Below are 10,164 nucleotides of genomic sequence, written 5' to 3'. Positions count from 1 at the left end.
ATGAATGAAATAAATCAATTTGACATTTGATATTTCATCGGAGATATTTGGGATTAAAGTTTGGCGATGCTGTTTGTATAATGGGATTTTTAACCAGAATTCGTATTTGTAAAACTTCGAATAAACTATAAAATTTCACTGAATGTCTTTCTTTATGTGCAGTTAGTAGATTTATCTTTTTAATAAAAGGTTGTTATAATAGGTTAATAAATTAAATAAAACACCATTAAATTGTATTGTTAATATATTGTATTCTTATTAAAAAATATCATTAGGTACAGATTCATTCATATAAATCGCTTTAATATACGAAAAATATTTTGTAAATAGACAAACATATTTATATAGGTATTTCGCATCGATTTTAATTCTTTTAATCTTGGACTATGTAAACATTTGTAAAATAATATCCAAAATTTTAAACTAAAAATATAATTGTTTCTAAATAAAATATTATTTTTATTCTTAGCACCGGTGTGTTATTTTTATTATAATTGTTACTATTCCGCGAACAAAACGGGGGAACCAGTTAAGTAAACTACACAGGTTTGAGAATGTTTAATATTATCAACAATCGCAGATACATTTTTCAATAGAAAAAAAACTGGCGTAAGTAACACTCTCAGGTTGCACTGCAACTTTTATAAGGGTTAGGTTACTATGCCCTACAGTACAGACCTACTATGTACAGACCTGCTTTAAAATGAGATGTGATTATGAAGTGTATATTTATTCGAAATTAAACTAGCTTTAAAATCCCGTTTTGTTCATCCTTCGGATAATTTTATTTAGTAATAGTATTTTAATTTAACAACCTGAGTTGAGCACATCTTTCTACCGTTCCCTGGTTATATTATTACATACCCCTTTGTTACATAGCGACCAAGGCAAGAACACCTTATATACTCACTTATCTACTAAAATACGACAAAAAAAAACACGCACTCACGCCTTGTACTAATTTACTCCCTTGCGGGGCAGGCAGAGGTACATTGCTGCACCCACTTTTCGCCAGAGTGTTATGTTAGTCCCAGTTAAATACGACCTGCATTATTAATTGTCTTCATAAGAGCAATAATAAGTGGTTAGGGTATAATTGTCTTGCCTTAGTTGCTAGGTCTTCGTAAAACATCAAATAAGTAAGTACGTATTTAAGAGTTCCTTATATTTAAATTAATAACTAAACTGTTATTTATTTATCTGGCAGGTGAAGCAAAATATTATGTATATAAAATATTATTAAGTACATTTTAAAGTAACTGCCTAAATATTGTTAATATTTCGGCGTTATGGTACCAATCACATGCCTATCTGCCTATGCCTAGGCATAACATTATGTAATAAGCACGTTTACTTCATTCTACAATATTTTGGCACGTTAGTAGTAAAGTCTACATCTAAAACTAATACGTAAGCTGCAGTTTCAATTCATGTATTTACGCGGTAAAACATAATACAATAACCAGATCTATATACTTAATATATTATATTATGTAGGTACTTATAATAAAATATAGTACTTACTTACTGGACTTAAAATCTAAATATTATGTCACTTAATAGCAGGTAAATCGTTACAACTGGACGGAATATTAACTAAACTAATATATAATAATATTATTAAGTAAATAAGCGTTAAAATACGCCTTTTAATATAAATGAAAATACATAGGTATAATAATTATATCTTAATTTGTCACTATAAGTTGGGCAGTGATAGATCACTTGAGTACACAAATATTACGCAATTATTATTTTAAACAATACAAAATGCTTCATTCCCAATTTTAGCATTCCAAAATATATGAATCACATGTTTGTCCTACCAATTCTAGTGAAGTATTTAATACACCAACCTTATGCCTTTCAACATTTACACAACGGGCTGCACTTTTTTCGAATACGCGGTATTGCTTTCATGCGAAGTGCGGTCTATAATTCAATGCCGTATTTTCTCCAGCTTTAAGCCAGAGGTCATCTGTTTCTAAAAATGGCAGAATGCCACAGACATATTATGACTAGATGCCACAAATGCACTCATTTATATGAAAACCAGGCGTGCCTAAATTTGTATAGGAATTATTATTTTTGACACTGATAATGACAGTTGGACGGAAGTTATCATCAAACTTCTGACACGCGCAGTACGTACACTTGGGGAATCTAGTGTCATATATGTCTGTGCAGAATGCCGCTTGGTTCTTGACACTACATAGCGGCATATTTGTACATCATTCGGTACATTATGTGGTTCTACTCACGCCACCCTCGAGTCGCCTGGAACGTGCGGACCTCTGATGATGTGAACGTGCTGAGGCCTTGCTGTCCTGCAATATACAACATTAAATATTAACACGGTTTTTACAAAACTAGTAGGGTTTTATACATATGGTTTCTTAGGGTTTTAAAAGTAGCTCTAGTAGGATACTACTACCATCTAACGTAATTTTAAAAATACCACAGGGAGTTTAGAATCTCGTAATTCGTAAGGATGTTCCTCAATAACAATCTGACATTTTTCTCAATGCACCATAATATTCTTCATTAAAATCCTATATAAACGTAGCGTCGGTCAGTCGATAGCCAGTACTAACTGCATTATGAAGTCCCAGAAGAACTGTTTCACATCTCTTAGAGAGCTACCTACACACCCATATAGCAAATCGCGATATACTGACGGACGTTTATCTCCGTCGGTAACGAACCTGTGTAGCGGCAGCTGCTGACACCACAGTAACTATAGCCTTGGACTGTTGCCCTGTAATTTAGTGATCGTCTAAAGGTACACGCAGATCGCAGCCATCAGTCTCGTGACGTTGGTGGTTTTGCCCTGTAATCTAATAAAGGTCTAACATGCTCACCAGTAACCCGTCGGCCCGGGGTAGGCGTGCGGTCCGGGTCAGGGTGCGTCCACTGCTCCACCAACTCCGTGTTGGAGCGCGCCAGCGACGGCTGGCTCACCGAGTGGTGGAGCGAGTGGCGGGACCACGAGCTGCGTATCTCACCAGACAAGGCTACACGGGTTCATTATCAACGTCAATGAACTCGTTTAATGCGCGTTATACAATCACAGCGCCGTATTTATGGCAAATCACGATATAGTGACGATTATCTACTCGACAACGAACCCGTGTAGCGGCAGCTGCTTACATCATAGTCTAGATTGATGTTGATAGCCTTGGACTGTTGTCCTGTAACCTAATAAAGTCTAAAGGTACGTTTGGAAAGTTGCCCTGTAATCTAATGAAGATCTAAAGCTACATGCTCACCAGTAGTGCGTCGGCCCGGGGTGGGCGTGCGGTCCGGGTCAGGGTGCGTCCACTGTTCCACCACCTCCGTGTTGGAGCGCGCCAGGGACGGTTGGCTTACTAAGCTAATCAAGCCGTTCCATACTCACTAAGCTGTATATTCCACCAGGCAGGGCTAAACGAGTTCGTGATTGACGTCGATAAACTCGTCTAATGCGCTTTCCTCCAATCACAGCGCCGTCCGCCGTCTTTATAGCAAATCGCGATATAGTTACTTTTATCTAGGTCGATAACGAACCCGTCTAGCGGCAGCTGCAGATATCACAGTCTAGATTGACGTTGATAGCCTTGGTTTGTTGCCCTGTAATCTAATGTAGGTCCATTATAGGTATAGAGATACCTGCCAACCTCTATAACCTAATGACGTAAGTATAAAGCTGCATGCTCACCAGTAACCCGCCGGCCAGGTGTGGGCGTGCGGTCCGGGTCAGGGTGCGTCCACTGCTCCACCACCTCCGTGTTGGAGCGCGCCAGCGACGGCTGGCTCACCGAGCGGTGGAGCGAGTGGCGGGACCAGGAGCTGTGGGAAGATAGGAACCAGGTTAAAAGGGTAATAAAGAAATTGGTGTGGTTGAATTGACTGTTGGCAAGGGTATGTGGAATGTAACAGGTTAAGATAAGCTTATTCTGGCATTTCAATGTGATGGATACCTAGTGTTTTTTTAATAGTTCTTAGAGGTCTGGAGAAACTTTGGGATTGGCTCGATAGGAAGAACCTGCTGTATATTTTATTACTATAGACCGATCTTGAAACTGTGCTTAGTCGCTAAGGTATTTGAGCGCATAGTTTACAGGCAACTGTACAATCAACTTAGTGATTGTACAGTTGCCTGTAAACTATGCGCTCAAATACCTTAGCGACTAAGCACAGTTTCAAGATCGGTCTATAGTTTTCAACTCGATCCTTTGGACCTGATTTATGGATTGGTGAGATAAAAGCCGATTTCCATTTCCGAGGTACGACTCCTTCTTTTATTGATCTATGGAAAAGAATTGCGAGAGGAATTGATAATTCTGTAGCACACTTTGTGATTAATATGGCCGGTAGGTCATCTGGTCCAGCGGCTTTAGATAAATCAAGTGATTTTAGGAGCTTTTCAATTTCACTGATATTTATTTCAATTGACTCAATGTCACTCACAGAAACTTTATCATAAAGATCATGATCGATGCTATTAAAATGGGTGTTACTATTATTATTAAAAGTAGAATGAAAGTAGGCCGAAAAAAACTCACATATACCATGACCAGAATCACTTACAGTACCTGCATATGTCATACTTGAGGGAAAGGCTCCACTACCGCGTTTATCTTTCATGTATGACCAAAAAGCTTTAGAGTTTTTTTCAATGGCAGACTCTATACCCGCTATATAATTTGTATAACAATCTTTTTCAACTTTTTTGGCTCTATCTCTTAGAATTTTCAAAGACAGGTTATCTGAAATATTGCCATATGTCTTGAATTTTATCCAGTATTTATGCTTCTCTTTCAAAATTTTTACGAGTGCTGAGTTATACCAAGAAGGGTAAGATTTATTGAGCGATTGACGCGTAGGTACATGTTTTTGTCTGAGATCGTATATTAAGCTATAGAACATGTCAACGGCCGTATCAACATCACCTTCTAAGAGTTTCTCGGCCCAGTTGATTTGCGCAATATCCTCAGAAAGTCTAGCATAATTACCACGAGAATATGAAAATACATTGCGAGGTTTAATTGAGAGTGACTTGTTAATAAAAAGTGCCAATTGAATAGAAATAGCCTTATGATACTTATCTTCCGACACTAGTGGATCGGGACATTCTATGACCTTGACATCAAAATTAGAAAGCACTAAATCCTATATACGGCCATAGCCATTAAAAATACAATTATATTGCCGAAGATTGCACAAATTAAGAATGTCAACAAAGTCAAGCAAGTGATCACGGGACGGAACAAGAGGGGTCATTACGTCCGTTGAGTCCGTTCCGCTTACCAGCCAAGTTATATCACTCATATTAAAATCACCTACGATAAGAAACTTGTCATTACAGTTAAGATTTATTAATGATGTCATTTTATCAGAAAAAATATTAAGTTGTTGGATAAAACTGTTGCCTAAATTTTGTTTACATAGATACAGACAGCAAATGTGTAATTTACAGTTTAATTTGGAACGCCTATCTTGATAGGAAACAGTCACATGTCTTCTGCCGAGGATTTCCACTCATAACAGCAAGCTGAATGTAAAGTACGCTTAACCGCAATCAAGACACCACCCCCAAGGGTTTGTCCAGTCGCCGCGTAGTCGCGATCCCGGCGGTATACCACATACCTACCTACTGTCTAGGATCTCTGAGTCCGCAATACCACCGAGGAGCCAAGATTCCGTAAAAGTAATTATATCATAGTTATTGAGTAGCACGTTGCGAAGACACTCCTCAGTTTTAGTTCTTAGTCCTCGTACGTTCTGGTGGTAAATACTTAAATTAGCCATTAAAGCATAATAACCCGAAATTAGAATAGCAATACGGCACAAAATCGCCGGTGAAAGGCGTAACAACACTCAACTCTGATAATCGACCAATAACTGCAGCAATCTTTACAAATAAATAGTAATTAAACACTAAAACTATTTTTAAAACATTTGTTGATCTGTGTAAATGCATAATAAGACAATATACACAGTCTATATATACAACAACACACCAGTTTGATATTTGTATTGCAAAAACAGACATTCTCACTTCCATCTCACAAAAACGGCACACCCACACCGTTATTTTTACAATATTAATAGTTATTGTATGATACAAACCTAGCATATACGAACAAAGTGTAGATTTAAATAACACCATACTCATTAAATTAACATATCCAAAAACATACATTACATATTCAAAGATTAGTCCACATTTATGTAAATTAATGTTTATACGGGTTACTTTATAATAACTCATAGACGGAACGAATATTAAAATATAATAAAATGACCAAGTGATCGTTAACAAGTACAGTGATACGGTAGTGAGAGAGTGAGAGGGATAGCATTCATAGCGGACTGCAGATGGGCGCGAGCAGGCTGGACTATAACCGGTCGGACACCGGGGCAGGTAGCAAAAGCGGGCGAGGCGATAGCGAAAACAAATCATAGCAAAAAAACCGGCCAAGTGCGAGTCGGGCTCGCGCACAAAGGGTTCCGTAGCAGCAAAATTACAGTTAAATCAACCTATCTCAAAAACTATAAGAGATACTTTGATCAAACCAAAAATCGTTGAAAGAGTTAATTAGCATGCATCACCTCTATTTTTTTTAGAATTTTATACCCCGTAGTTATAAAAATAGAGGGGGGGGGGACATACTTTTTACGACTTTGAGAGCTGATATCTCAAAAACCGTTCACTTTAAGAAAAATGTTTTTTAGAAAACTTTATATCATTTTAAAAGACCTTTCCATTGATACCACACACGGGTATGTACATCGAAAAAAAAAATTTCCTCCCTCAGTTACATGTATGGGGGGCCCCACCCCCAATTCTTTTTTTTACTATTTAGTGTCATATTTTTGTAGCGGTTCATACAACACATATTCCCATCAAATTTCATCACTGTAGTACTTATAGTTTCCGAGTAAATCGGCTGTGACAGACGGACAGACGGACAGACGGACATGACGAAACTATAAGGGTTCCGTTTTTGCCATTTTGGCTACGGAACCCTAAAAATAGCACAATGAGAGCAGGGGAGACAAACCTTTTACATACAAGCAGAGAATCAATTTGGAAGATAAGCGATAAAGATAACTTAAGTGAATAGCGTATTGGTAAACAAATTATACAATCTTGTTTAAATCGCTTGAGGAATTGACTACAAAAACATGTGATGTGTAATTTTTTCTGACATGGATTTTGCCAAACTTTACCCAAACATACAGATACTGTTTAATTTTAGCAGCCGTTTTTAGGGTTCCGTAGCCAAAATGGCAAAAACGGAACCCTTATAGTTTCGTCATGTCCGTCTGTCCGTCTGTCCGTCTGTCCGTCTGTCACAGCCGATTTACTCGGAAACTATAAGTACTACAGTGATGAAATTTGATGGGAATATGTGTTGTATAAACCGCTACAAAAATATGACACTAAATAGTAAAAAAAAGAATTGGGGGTGGGGCCCCCCATACATGTAACTGAGGGATGAAATTTTTTTTTTCGATGTACATACCCGTGTGGGGTATCAATGGAAAGGTCTTTTAAAATGATATAAAGTTTTCTAAAAAACATTTTTCTTAAAGTGAACGGTTTTTGAGATATCAGCTCTCAAAGTCGTAAAAAGTATGTCCCCCCCCCTCTATTTTTATAACTACGGGGTATAAAATTCTAAAAAAAATAGAGGTGATGCATGCTAATTAACTCTTTCAACGATTTTTGGTTTGATCAAAGTATCTCTTATAGTTTTTGAGATAGGTTGATTTAAAGTTTATTATATTTGCTGCTACGGAACCCTTTGTGCGCGAGCCCGACTCGCACTTGGCCGGTTTTATTGTTTCATTCAATAGTTTCTTTTGCTCAGACGAAAGGTGGTCGTTCACAAAAATACGATTGTTCGAGTCATTGAAACCAATATCACTAGCCTGTATAGATTTCATACCTCGCGCGGCGGCCACGAAGTCCTCCTTGACGTACCGGTTCACGAAGCTGATGAGAATGGACTTCTCCTTCGAGTTGTAAGTCGGGAGCCGGGACACGTAGTTAATTTGCGACTTCGGGAAATCGTAATTCACGTGGGTACTAATGGCTTCAACCAGCTTGAAGAGATTCTCGGTCTTCTTCATAGGTACTCCCTTGATCTCGACGTTATTGGCTCTAGACCACTGGTCCTTTGCTAGGAGACTACGCTGGATTGATAGGAGCTGCTCTTTGGTAGTTGCAAGCTCCACCTTAGTTGCTTCCAGGTCTTTAACGCGGCCATCAATGAGCTTCAATTTATTCACGAAGTCATCTAATTGAGAGCTCATGAACGAACAAGAAGATTTCACCTCTTGAATCTCCTGCTTGACGCACTTCATGTCCTCAATCAGGGCCGACAAGGGGGCGAGCTGATCGGTCAATTTGTTCAGCTTATCCATTATGTCTTCGAGCGACGGTTGCACCCTCTGCACCGTAGGCGAAGAGTGGCCGCGACTGCATGCTATGCATCGCCAGGAAAGCCTCTTCATCTTACGATAGCTGGATTCTGCAACGCCGGCACACTTGAAGTCATAATGCTTCTTGCAAGCTCCACACTGAGCTCCATCCGTGAAATCGTGATCACAGTCAGCGCACCGCATTTTAGAGACTTGAGAAAAGAAGGTTGACAACCACTGAACAAGCTCCGCAGCAAGTGTATACGTCCTACTCGAGTAAGCGCTCACGGCGAAGTGTTAGCTGAAGATCAAATGGCTTCTAATCACCCTGAACCTGTTGAAACCCAACATCCTAATCCACACCAAACTATTTTTAGCAATCCGATCGCCCGCGTCCGTCGCCGTCGCTCTTGTCAGTTATAGTAAAGGCCCCCTTGCCTCCTTCGATCGTCAGAAGGGCTAGCACGGGGCGCATTTAAGACGTTACAAAAGTTCTCCATAGCACTCGCTCTTGAGGCTGCGCGTTGTGAGTGAGCGCGATGCAAAACTTATGTCACGTCTTAAATGCGCCCCGCGCTAGTAGCCCTGGTGTTAACCCCTATTATAATGACGTCACAACTGTAGTCTGTCCCTAGTCATCATCCCACTCACTTGTCGTGGTCGGGCTCGCTGTCGGAGTCGCAGTCGCGGCCGAGGCGCGCGCCGCCCGACACCTCGCTCTGGGAGTCCGCCTGCTCGCGACCGTAGGACACCATCATCATGTTCAGCAGAGGACTATTAACTATTAGCACACAAAACTATAGCAATGCGATCGTGCGTGCTATGGAGTTCTTGCAAGGTTTTTACCGCCTTGCCTTCTTCGATCGTCAGGTGTTAACTTCAATGACGTCACAACTCCCCTTACTGCCACTTTGAATAACTGTATCTATCGATAGCTGACAGTTACTTTAAATACGACTTTGACAGAATCTGACTTTGTATGTGTCAAAATTGTGTGATATAGTAACTGTCAGCTATCTATAGGTAGAATTCTATCTATATTGAAACTGGCAGCTAGTCATCAAGTGACTCACTTGTCATGGTCGGGCTCGCTATATATATTGCAAGGTATAGTAAAGCCCCCTTGCCTCCTTCAATCGTCAGGTTAACCTCATTGACGTCACAACTGTAGTCTGTCCCTAGTCGTCATCTCACTCACTTGTCGTGGTCGGGCTCGCTGTCGGAGTCGCAGTCGCGGCCGAGGCGCGCGCCCCCCGACACCTCGCTCTGGGAGTCCGCCTGCTCGCGACCGTAGGACACCATCATCTCGGACATTGATCTGCGGAGGGGGAAGTTAAGTTAGGTTTAGGTTGGTAGGTATGTGTGTAAGAATGAGAGTAGGTAACAACAGGACAACAACAACTGGACACTTGACATGTGGTCGAATGATAAGGTTATAATCGCTAGTTAGGTAGCGATACAGCGCCAGCTGGTTAGTATCAAAAGCTACATTGGCAACCCCAGCGCAAATACTTTAATTTTATGATCCACTGACGACAGTAAGACGTAGTCTGATGCATGCGGACGAAGGGGGCGGGGAAATTACTCGCTCCTCTGGTCACAAAATTAGGCTCGTCTGGCCTGAGTCTTAAATAATTTGATTCATCTATCTTCAACCCATGAGTCTCAAGATCAAACTGTTTCCCCTGAAGTGGCATACCTAAAGACATAGACATAGACTTGTCGCCAGCGAAAAATCCGCCGGATTGGTAC

At 40.1% G+C, this 10,164-nt stretch overlaps 1 protein-coding gene across 3 annotated transcripts in view; it reads right to left on the bottom strand.

Moving 5' to 3' along the window:
* Positions 1-1,363: 1,363 nt before the first annotated feature.
* Positions 1,364-10,164, bottom strand: part of LOC105393718 — a 41,432-nt gene continuing 32,631 nt past the window's right edge. For all 3 annotated transcript variants that reach the window (XM_048626077.1, XM_048626078.1, XM_048626079.1), the window contains 3 exons: positions 9,611-9,730; positions 3,698-3,828; positions 1,364-2,327 (listed from right to left, as the gene is read on the bottom strand). In XM_048626077.1, coding sequence (XP_048482034.1) covers positions 2,254-2,327; positions 3,698-3,828; positions 9,611-9,730 — 325 coding nt within the window. In that variant the 3' untranslated portion in view covers positions 1,364-2,253. The remainder of the gene's footprint in view (positions 2,328-3,697; positions 3,829-9,610; positions 9,731-10,164) is intronic.

This window comes from Plutella xylostella, chromosome 15 (genome assembly GCF_932276165.1).
Source record: "Plutella xylostella chromosome 15, ilPluXylo3.1, whole genome shotgun sequence".
NCBI lineage: Eukaryota > Metazoa > Arthropoda > Insecta > Lepidoptera > Plutellidae > Plutella > Plutella xylostella.
Note: the sequence above shows the minus strand (reverse complement) of the source record. Positions and strands in the feature narration are given on the sequence as shown.